A 12,198-nucleotide genomic window follows, 5' to 3' on the forward strand; every position below is an offset into this window, starting at 1 on the left:
GCTTCTTCCTGTCTTATAAACGGCAATAGATGCGCTTGACTTGACCGTCTATGGAGCCCATTAGAATTACTTGCAACAGCCAACAATATTTATATGTATATTAATCAAAATTTTAATATAAAGAGAGCTTATTACTTAGTAGTTGGTGTAAATAGCATCTGTTACTTAATTGTCTATTCTTAATTGTTTTTTTGTTGATTTATATAATTAATCTGACGTGTGAGAGTTTGTTGAACTGAATTTTTAATTATTTAATTATTGTAAATTGTATCATACTTCGGTTTCTGTTACCGAATTCAAGTGTATATGCCATGCAAAACAAAAGAATTGTCTATTGCTAAAAATATATATAGGTATTTCGTTATGTTTTAATATGTAGATTTCAAATTAATAATGCCTAGATCTCTTGCCTGTTCTTTTCTACTCTAGTTTCTCGACTGAGTGGTATAATTGGAAATGAGTATTATAATTAAGTACAAGTACTTGAGTTATTTTATTGAACTTGAACCCTCTCAAAATGGTCTGTCTTCAGAATAAATAGTAGTTTGAATTTATTAGTATTTCTTGTTACATCCTAAAGGAGTTTTTGAGACTGAAATAATTTATTCACTTTGGGGAGTAACTTTTTAAATCTACTATCGCCTATATGTTTATATGTTGGGTCATGTGTATATATAGCTAGGAAAAATCAGTACGAAACTGAAAGATTGTCTTTCGATTTCAATTGATATTTATTTATTATTTTTTTTTTTGTAAGATTCACAGTTATGTTACTTGAACTGTACATACGGCGACATATGTAAATTTTTGAACGAAAAAAGGCTGAGTTACGACCGCCTTTTGTAGTTTGTAGGTATCTGTTTACCTCAAATAGACCTAGAAATTTGTGGTAGATAATAAATATTTTGTCTGACAAGAGTATGCGAAAGACCTACGATTAAATCAGTATTTAAAATTATTTCAAACTCGCACCATTTTAGTGGGATATTTTGCAATCAATAATATGTATCATTGGCTATTCAATTGCCCTGAACGGCCATTTTGGGATTAATTAATTAAACGGTTAAAACTTTTCTTGAAAGATTGTATTTAATTTTGTTGAGAGTTTTATTAATATACTTAATATTATATATGTATGCGTGTATTGTATATTACGATAGTCATGTACATGAATTTAGAAATGTATGTATGTATATCATGAGTAGAGGTAGACAATAGAAAATGCACTTGTGAATGACAATAAAACGTCTTGAACCAGAATTGTTATTTTTTTTTAATCTAGCAATTGTTGTTTTTTTTTTTCTTAATGAATGACATTGGAATGGCAACCCCATCTGCGCCAACGGTATACCGGTATACACCAGTGAGGAATGATAGGTAAGAATGAAAAGGGAGGTCAGTTAGCCCATCGTGATGAATACACCTGAAATTCAGCACGATGGTGTCCAGGGGGAGGGGGGACACGTAGAGGTCGACTTGACAGTGCACATTGCTAGCATTGTAACTGGTAGTCCCTATTAATAACAATCCCCCTGCCGCCAATTTGTTTTAATCTAATAAATAACTGTTAATCAACCGGTTATTTGACTTTTAGCTAACGCTACCATAGAATTGGCTACTTTGGCGAATATAAATTTGCCAACCCTTATTACTGAAATCCAGAAGCGATGAATGAATCGATGTGGAATTGCAGATGGTTCTCAATTATTGCTTGTTGCTGTGGTTTAGTCTATATTCGACGTTAAGGATACAACTGACTCGCTAGTGGATATCCCTTGCTAATGACGATATAAAAGCCAAATAGCTTGGTTGTTATTTTCATATAACGTACTACTAACGTTAAGTAGCAGTTAAGGCATTTTTTCATTAAAATTTAACAAAATTAAGTAAATATCCAATTATTAATACAAATTACACAAAAATACTCAAATACTCAACAATAATTAACATTTTGTACGAACTTATTGTACGTTTATTGTTAAGTTTCATTAAAATTATAACAATAATTCAAATAAGTATTTGTGTTGATTAATAGTAATCGATTTTTAGACTTCGTCGATCCCCAAAATCAGTTTTCGTTTATGTCGACTTCTGAGAAACCGATTTCGATACCAAAAGGTTTATATCGACCTTTCCAAGAATTCCTTTGTAGTTAAATATCCTACTTTTCTGTCTTGCTGTAACATACATGTTATAATGTTTTCTTTTACATCGCTAATCCATATACTTTTTAATGTATTATTTCCTTAGATTATCGTTATAATGAGTCTATGATAATTTCATCTTGTACTTTGTTATAATTTATTTTATTAAAGTCAAAGATAGGTAAGGCTTTCTTCCAGGCATGTAAAAAAAAGAAAAAAAAGACAGCTGTCAATATGACAAGCACCACAGATTAGAGATACTATATCTAAAGGACAGACATAATAAGGTCTAAAACAATACTTACACACAATCAGTAGTTGAAAATATAACTTAGTGATTACTTGCTCTGTGTTTGTAGGTTTCATCATTCTTCTATTCACACTAAAATTGTAAAAGATGTGAATTTTTAATTTTCTGTTTAATTTGTGATGATAAATTCCTTCAATGGTTTAATTTCTAAAGAACAATTATTGGAAAATAATAAACTCCCTATAAAGGAGTCGGAGATATCATAATGGACGGTCACAACGTTGATATCGACTTGTATGCAGTACCCTTGAAATCTCTTGGATATGATTTTCGGACATTAACGTCGTGTTTACTAAATTCTAAGAAGATATTACCTGCAGACGGACCAGACCGACTCTCCAGGTAAGTAATTATCATTTTTGGATTTCGTGTATCGATTCTGGCATAACAGATTATGGTATTCTCATTTCATAAATAAATCGTCAAATACTTAATAGGAAGAAGTCGCAATTTATTTGTAGTATTTTTTAAAAAGCTATTATTTATTTATGTTTTGCATAAAACTATCGATTAAATAAAAGTTACTGCAAAGTATAGTGCTCTGTATATTACTGTTTGATAGAAACCTTATAATACATACTGAATGAGGAAAATACCGCAAAAACCTAAATTTATTCAAAACTAGCTGTACCTGCAGCTTTGTTTGTGTTGTATAGTATTTTTACTGTTCATCAATTTATTTACTTATTTAAGTTTTTATTGCACAAAAAATATACAATGACAATTTGAAAACACAAGTGAAATATAGTTTTTTTTTATACAACTTAGAATGGCAAACAAGCTGACGACCCACCTGATGGAAAGTGGTAACCGTTGCCTATTGACATGAGCAGTACCATGGACGTAACAGTTTATATACTGTACAATATACTGTTTCGCCCATGATACCTCCATGCGTTGCCATTCCTGAGGACTCAGATGTTATTCCTCTGTACCCTGTAATTTCACACCATATCCCACCCTTCAAACCGAAACACAGCCATGAAAACACAACTGATTCACGGTAGAAACACGAATGAGACACAGGTACCCAAGTAATCTACACTCAATCGCAATTTACACTATAAATATTACTGCTATGTGTATATGTAATTCTAATGAGTTTATTTTTATATTTATATAATAAGTTTTAATATTTGCGCCTACATTGTGGCGGTATAAGATTGGATTAATTTTCTTCTGATGTAACAATTATAAAAATGTATGTTATTCTAGTAAATAAATAAATTCTAATTCACTAGTTTCAATACATTATCCTCAGGCATGTATAGAGAAATAATTTTACAATATATTAAGACTTACATATTGACAAAAAAAAACATTTTCAGAGATTGGCGAGGCATAGCATCACTAATTAACATATCAAATGAGGTAGTTGAAAGTATATATGGGTTGGCAGACAAGACGGCAAAAGTTATTGACCTATGGTGCCAAAAACGAGATGGAACAGCCACGCTTGGGAAACTGATGGAGTATCTGCAGCTCATAGACAGATATGATGTGTATGATGACCTACAGGATCTTATTAAAAGAGGCCGGATTACTGGTTAGTATTTTTTACAGTGTTTATGAGAACAAATGTAAGCATAATTAGAAAGAAGGATTGAAACAGAAAACAAGGTTTTTGGTAATGGCTGGAAAGAAGCCATATAGTATATTTGAAAAAAGAAAAAGAATTATTTGAATTTTTTTCATACCATTCTTGTATCTCTTCATGTAATTATTAATAACTACAAATTTAATATATAAATATATATAAAAACACTAATGGAACTATAGAAGCGGTATCATTCTGGAGTAGTCCTCTAGTTTTGTTTTATTTGTTTAAATATTAACATTCAGACTTTCACAGTGTATGATTTATGGTTTATAAGAGATTTTTTTTTATACAATTTAGAATGGTAAACAAGCTAACGGGCCACCTGATGGAAAGTGGTAAACGTCACCTATAGACATGAGCATGACATAGTCCATGTATCATGGACATAACAGAGTATACTGTTTCGCCCATGATACCCCCATGCGTTGCCATTCCTGAAGACTCAGGTGTTATTCCTCTGTACCCTGTAAATTCATGCCATATCTCATCCTTCAAACTGAAACACAGCCATTCAAACACAACTGCTTCACGGTAGAAACACGAATGGGATGGAGGTACTCAAGCAATCGACTTTTGTACATAATATAGAATAAGCAAATTTCTAAAACTTTTTTCTAAGTATTATTTTATGTATATTTTATTTTTTAATGACTAATTTTGATACAAAAATATGTTCCAAAAATGTAAAATGGGTATAAATGTAAATTATATCTATTTCACTTTGTATTAAGTAAAATCTATAATTGAATATAGTCGGGGAAAAGGGATTGTTAGTAATGGAGACTGAGAATCCCATTGCTAGCAATATACCCAACCAGGTCGACCTCCTCGCGGTTCTCCCTGGAAACTATCATGGTTAATTCCTGATGAATTCATCATGATGGGCTAACTGGCCTGTTTTCATTCTCATCTATCACCCTTCACTGGTGCTCCGCCAGCGTATCCCGTTAGCGCAGGCGGGGTTACCATACCATTTTCACCCATCAAAGATAATTACTAATAACTCCTTTATAATTTCCAGTGCCGAAAAACAATCAGGTGGCGTTAAATAGCAATCAACTGGCCGAGATAGATGAACGTGACAAAGTGATCACGTATGATGACCGCCGCGAGGGCTTCCCGCAGCTGTACCACGCGTATGTCCTGTATGCCGAGGAGGATTGGGACTTTGTCAATGAACTGCTGACTAGGATGCGAGCTGAGGGGTTCAAGGTTCGAATACATGTGATATAAATTGATACATATGTTATCATCATATATTTTTTTATACCACTGAGGTGGCAAACAAGCATACGGCCCACCTGATGGTAAGTGGTTACCGTAGCCTATGAACACCTGCAATACCAGAGGTATTACGCGTACGTTGATGACCCTAAAGAAACCTCTTTGTTCCCCTTTTGAAGAACCTCATGCTGTAGTCTCTTGGGAAAACCTCGGCAGGGAACTCATTCCACAACTTGAGTGTTCGTGAGAGGAAACGTCTCTGAAACCGCGCAATACGCGACCACTGAGACCGTAGGACATGAGGATGAACTCCCTGTCGATGGCGAGCCGTACGATGCTAGAAAGTGGCTGTGGGCATCATATTGAACAATTCCTCTGAGCACAATCCATTGTACAGGCGGAAGAACACTCAGAGTGAGGCAAAATCTCTCCTAAGACTTAAGGGTTCGATACCGATTTTCACGTCATTCACCGTTTTCCTTTCTCGGTATCATCATATCAGCTTTTAACTGTCTACTGCTGATTATAAGTCTCCTTGGGAGTTATGCTACTAGTTGCCATACTTGGCAGGCGGATTGGCAAACGCAGTTTGGCTTTGGAGGTGTTTTAAGAGGGATGTTTCTGCCCATCCTTCGTCCTGCCTTAGTCGCCTCTTACGACACCCACAGGAAAGAAAGGGGTGGCGGATTCCATACCGGGACCTACACGGCCATTTAGCAAAATATTAATCCAAAAAAGACTAGGTTTCTCGATGGTAGAGGGATGGGCAGTAGCGTCCCTCTTAAAACATCTTTAGGTGCCTTACAGTAGTTGCCAACTGGCTTGCCAAGCGTGGTAACTATTGGCAGAGCTCTCGTTGTTGGGAAGGTTTATGTTCAGCAGTGAGCAGTTAAAGACTGAATTATGATGGTTTTACTAAACCATTTTTGTCAATTTTGAATGAGATTGCTCTTTAAGACTTAAGAATTAAGATTGTGATTTGCTCCACAGCTGTGCACGATCCTGGACCTGGAGCCCGGGCACGAGACGCAGTACGCGCCGGTCGCGCAGCTGATCTCTGAGCGATGTCACCGCATCATCCTGGTGTACTCGCCGGCGTTCCTCAGTAGCCGCGCCAATACCTTCTACACGGATTATGCACAAGCCGTCAGTATTGGTAAGTTTGACATGCCATTATTTTTTTAAACTTCTAGATAGATAGATAATTTTTATTACCAGTAATAATATTTAAAAAATCATTACAAACCCTTCTCCGCCAGTAGTGGGTACTTTTTTTAATGGGTGAAAATAGTATGGTAACCCCGCCTGCGCTATCGGTATACACTGGCATGGTACTATTGAGAGGTGATAGGTGAGGATGAAAAGGCAGATCAGTTAGCCCATTGTGACGAATTCAACTATAAATTTGTCACGATAGTTTCTAGGGGAACCGCGTGGAGGTCGACCTGACAGGGTATATTGCTAGCAATGGGACTGGTAGTCCGCATTACCAATCAACGCTTGCCCCCAGTAGTGGGCACTAGTGGTGGCTCCTTTGACTAAAAAAATATATTTGCAATAATTAGTTTTACAATTTGGACAGAATCCAAGCAGCACAACATTATCCCGATAATCTATCGCCCGTGCCGGTTGCCTGTCAACCTGACCTACTACCACAAGCTCATCTACCGTCCGGAGAAGTGGGCGCCGTACAACTTTTGGGATAAACTCAGCGAGTCGCTGCGACAGGTCCGGCTACCGAGGTACATATAATTTTTTTTTATAACACAGAGAGCAAACGAGCGTGTAGCTCACCTGATGGTAAGTGACTACCGCTGCCCATGATCACTCGTAACACCAGTGGCATTGCAGGTGTGCTGCCGGCCTTTTAAAAAGGAATATGCTCTTTTTTTAAAGTTACCTAACTTGAAATTATTTGTTTGCATGGCTGTGTTTCGGTTTGAAGGGTGGGATATGGCGTGAATTTACTGGGTACAGAGGAATAACACCTGAGTCCTCAGGAATGGCAACGCATGGGGGGGGGGTATTATGGGCGAAACAGTATAATCTGTTATGTCCATGGTACTGCTCATGTCTATAGGCAACGGTTACCACTTTCCAGCAGGTGAGCCGTCAGCTTGTTTGCCATTCTAAGTTGTATAAAAAAAAAATTGGTCCATCTGATCGAAAATGATAACTGTCGCTCATGAATAGTACCAAGGACTTAATAGGGTACACTGTGATGATCATACATATCAGGTATTGCCATTTCAGAGATTTTAGGAGTTATGTATAACGTTCTTTTACACAAGTAGTCTATGTGGCTTTTTATACTCAGAAACTACAGCGCCCTACGAGTCCAGTATAATAATGCGTTTAGGGTGCTGTTGGGGTTGTTCCGGTTTTGTAGTGCGTCGGGAATGTTCGCCGAGGCGTGTGTTAATTGTTTCTACGCTACTATGCGAAAGCGGTGCACATCTCTGATGCGTAGGGTCTGGGACAGCTCTAGCGCTATTCTAAGGGTATTTGCGGTCCGTCCAGACTGCCAGTATTTGAATCGTTGCAGATCACGATAGGCTAACTGACCTGCCTTTTCATTCTCACCTATCATTTCTCACCCTCACTGGTGACCCGTCAGCGTATACCGTTAGCGCAGACGGTGTTGCCATTTCATTACCATCCATTAAAAAAACCCTATAGGGGAGGTTTTGCCAGTAATTGTCACGTTTAGCAAACGGGTCAGCAAAAGTTAGGCTTTGATGTTTTAAGAGGTACGCTGCTGCCCATTCCTCGATCAATAAGTTTCCTTAGTCGCCCCTTACGACATTCTTGGAAGAAGAAAGAGTGGCCCATTTTATACCGGGACCACACGGGGAAAACAATTTAATAATTATATTTAATTATGTTTATAGAACGAACGGCATGTGCGACTCATCGTCTACTCTGAATATAACGGAAATGTCGTCGGGCAGCGTGAGCGACTACTTGCTGTCGGGCTCGCAGCTCAGCGAGAGCGCAAGCATGAGCGACATGGACACGACCAATATAGTCATCACGCACCCAGACGATAGCGGCTCCATCAGCGACTTCAGCACGCACGGCAGGGAGAAGAAGAAGAATGGAGTGTTCCGGAAAGTCCGGAAGCTCTTCAAAGGCAAGGACTCCAAGAATTGTAGTTGAGTTGCTGACATGTTGTGAATACTTCGTATGAATACATCGACCAGAGGGAGACTTTGTACAAAAATCGATTACTTGGGCACCTCTGTCCCATTCGTGTTTCAACCGTGAAGCAGTTGTGTTTGCATGGCTGTGTTTCGGTTTGAAGGGTGGGATATGGCGTGAATTTATAGGGTACAGAGGAATAACACCTGAGTCCTCAGGAATGGCAATGCATGGGGTGTATCATGGGTGAAACAGTATACTCTGTTATGTCCATGGTACTGCTCATGTCTATAGGCGACGGTTATCACTTTCAATCAGGGGGGTCTTCAGCTTGTTTGCCATTCTAAGATGTATAAAAAAAAAATATTGAAGAAAGGTGATTAAGCAAATTAACATTACAAGTGGTCTTTTCGAATGATTTATTGCGTTATTTAATTTTATAATCTCCATTTCTTGTATAAAATATGTTACGATTAGAGGATTGTTTATATTTCAGGTATATGCAGATTTTTTAGTATTTTTTTTAATGGGTAATAATGGAATGGTTACCCCGCCTATGTTATCGGTATACACCGGTGGGGCACCAGCGATGGATGATAAATGAGGATGAAGTAGGTCAGTTAGCCCATCGTGACGAATTCAACAAGAATTGTTCACGATGGCATCCAGGGGGAACCACGTGGAGGTCGACCTAATAGGGCATATTGCTAGCAATGGGGCTGTCAAACTCTATTGCTAACAATCCCTTTTCCCCCTGATATTTTAGTATTGTAAAATATGTACATATAGTAATGAATTTTTACATATTTTTTTTTAATCTATAAAAATGGTTAATTTCCCCATTTATAAAAAAAAAATTTGGTAATCGATGATTAATCATCTTCATCATCATCATATAAGCTTTTAACTGTTCACCGCTGAATATAAACCTTCCCATTGGTGTTGCTAGTAGTTGCAACACTTGGCACGCGGATTGGCAACCGCAGTTAGGCTTTGGAGATGTTTTAAGAGAGATGCTACTGCCCATCTCTCGCCATCCCTTAGTTGCCTCTTACGACACCTATGGGAAAGAAAGGGGTGGCTAATTCTATGCCAGGACCACACGGCCAATTGATGATTATTTGATATTAATATTTCATAGTTTATACTCAATAATTTGTTATAATAAATTAATTTAGTTTTATTGTTGGTAAAGGTAATCTATGTTAACCAATCTAAGTCACGAATTTTATTTGCTATATAGAAAACAGGTTATATGGCCATGTTGTGATATGAGGGGGCCTTTGTACAAAAGTTGATTGCTTGAGTACCTCTGTCCCATTCGTGTTTCAACCGTGAAGCAGTTGTGTTTGCATGGCTGTGTTTCGGTTTGAACGGTGGGATATGGCGTGAATTTACTGTGTACAGAGGAATAACACCTGAGTCCTCAGGAATGGCAACGCATGGGGGGTATCTTGGGCGAAACAGTATACTCTGTTATGTCCATGGTACTGCGACCACTTTCCATCAGGTGGGTCTTCAGCTTGTGTGCCATTCTAAGTTGTATATAAAAAGAAATGTTTGTTTGTAAAAAAGAGATCCGTGACTAGAATAAAATGTCTTCCGTAAATTGTGATACACTTGAGAATGCAAAAATTGTATAAAATTTACATTTGTTTACGTGATTTTCATTATTTAGATATTAAAAAAATTATAATTGGATGCATTTTAAATATGATCTATTATTATGAATAATTTTAAATTGTACGTAGTACAGGTGCATGTTACAATTGTGATTTATAATATATTTTTATAAAATTTTATTGTATGTTAAGGAATAAATTTATACAGCTATTTGCATTTAGCTACTGTCAGATGCCTTAAAACGGAACGTGTAATGGGTACACAAAATGTATAAATGTTGATGTTGATCGATATTGCTGTTTACTAAAAAGAATAAACTGATTAAATTTGTTATTTGTCTATTATTTATTTATTACCAGACTTTGTACAAAATTCGTTTGCTCGGGTACCTCTGTCCTATTCGTGTTCATATTGCTAGTAATGGGACTGTCAAACTCCATTGCTAACAATCCCTTTCCCCCCGCGCAGGCGGGGTTACCATTTCATTTCCATCCATTAAAAAAAAATTACAACTATGATGTAGTAGTACCTTCTTAGTTTAAATAACACATATAACGTGGTAATAGTTATGAATTGTAAACGCATAAACAAAATATGTAACACTGCAACCCTGTATTTGGTAATAAAAATTTTACTTAAGTACTAAAAATAATAATACTATGACAGTTAAATTTATCTTATAGGAATTAGTATAAACACGATTATTTCATAAATTCTGATTGATTTTTAATACGCTGTCAGATAATATTATATCGGATTTTTATCGCTGGCTAATTCATTCGCTTTTAGATGGTAAAATTTTATTACTTAGCAATTACCAGAATTACAATGACAATTCTACCAAAGGGAGACTTTGTACGAAAGTCGTTTGCATGTGTACCTCTGTCCCATTCGTGTTTCTACCGTGAAGCAGTTGTATTTGCATGGCTGTGTTTCGACTTGAAGGGTGGGATATGGCGTGAATTTACTGGGTACAGAGGAATAACACCTGAGTCCTCAGGAATGGCAACGCATGGGGGGTATCATGGGCGAAACAGTATATTCTGTTATGTTCATGGTACTGCTCATGTCTATATGCGACGGTTACCACTTTACATCAGGTGGACCGTCAGCTTGTTTGCCATTATTAGTATAAAAAAAATTAACATTTTACTCGTCTACATTTTTTATGTATAATTAACTTCTGTTTGTGACTTCGTTTGCGTTTTGGAAATAGGAAAATCAATACAATACATTTCTTTTAGAGTGCATATTAAAACACGTTTTTAAGTTCAAAGTGCGAAAATCGCATATCATTTGGTACAATATTTTTAACGTGGTTCCGGATAAACATACGGACAAATATTGGAATATAGTTTTGACGATTCTTATTAGTTAATAATAAAAAGAAATAATCACAATAATTCAGCCGTTAACTGTCCACTGCTGGGCATAAGCTTTCCTCATAAGAGGTTTTGTCAATAGTTGTCACGCTTGGCAGGCGGGTTGGCAACAGCAGTTAAGCTTTTGAGCATATTTTAAGAGGGACGATGCCCATCCCTCGCCCTCCCTTAGTCGCCTCTTACGTCACCCATGGGAAAGGAAGGGGTGGCCTATTCTATGCCGGGACCTAAACGGTGACCGAATATTAATTGGTATATTATCATTTTATTAAATATTTATTTTATTTATTTATTTAACACTTTATTATACCAAGTAAAAAGAGAAATAACAAATACAGTAAATATTAATGAGAAGTGATGCAAAAGGCGGCCTTATCGCTAAGCAATCTCGTCCAGACAACCTTTGGGTAGAGGACATTGAGAAAAAGACAAAGGGTAGGGGGCGCACTATTATATAAATATTATCATATACAAACATATATACACATACATATATAATATATACACAATTAAATATATACATAACATACACATACTTAACAGCACACATACAACAGAAAAAAAAAATGACGAAGGAAAACGAAGAGAGAACACAGGAAAATAGTACTAAAGTGAGAGGTAATAGGATATATATTTTATATACTGCCAATTGTGAATGATTATAACTGAATCTTAGATTATATAAATAGTGTTGCCATAGAAGAAATGCTTCGAGAAAAGCGGCTCAACTTTATCATAAAATTTTGCGTCATAAATAGTTATGAGTCATTCCTT

The 12,198-nt window shown here is 36.6% G+C and overlaps 1 protein-coding gene across 1 annotated transcript; it reads left to right on the top strand.

Moving 5' to 3' along the window:
* The first annotated feature begins 2,441 nt into the window (after positions 1–2,441).
* LOC113513443 (myeloid differentiation primary response protein MyD88) lies at positions 2,442–10,373 on the top strand. Its single transcript, XM_026897436.3, has 6 exons — positions 2,442–2,796; positions 3,783–4,000; positions 5,076–5,266; positions 6,269–6,434; positions 6,861–7,020; positions 8,170–10,373. Exons 1-6 carry the CDS (start codon positions 2,660–2,662, stop codon positions 8,435–8,437), a joined length of 1,140 nt encoding a protein of 379 aa, XP_026753237.2. The 5' UTR covers positions 2,442–2,659; the 3' UTR covers positions 8,438–10,373.
* The last annotated feature ends 1,825 nt before the right edge of the window (positions 10,374–12,198 follow it).

This window comes from Galleria mellonella, unplaced genomic scaffold (genome assembly GCF_026898425.1).
Source record: "Galleria mellonella isolate WM207_F2 unplaced genomic scaffold, CSIRO_AGI_GalMel_v1 utg103, whole genome shotgun sequence".
Lineage (NCBI taxonomy): Eukaryota > Metazoa > Arthropoda > Insecta > Lepidoptera > Pyralidae > Galleria > Galleria mellonella.

Bases quoted from the DNA above. Each gene is read 5' to 3' on its own strand.
- LOC113513443 (XM_026897436.3), top strand. From the start codon at position 2,660: ATGGACGGTCACAACGTTGATATCGACTTGTATGCAGTACCCTTGAAA. The intron at 6,435-6,860 runs GTAAGTTTGACA...CAATTTGGACAG, and splicing joins TGCACAAGCCGTCAGTATTG to AATCCAAGCAGCACAACATT. The intron at 7,021-8,169 runs GTACATATAATT...TTATGTTTATAG, and splicing joins CGACAGGTCCGGCTACCGAG to AACGAACGGCATGTGCGACT.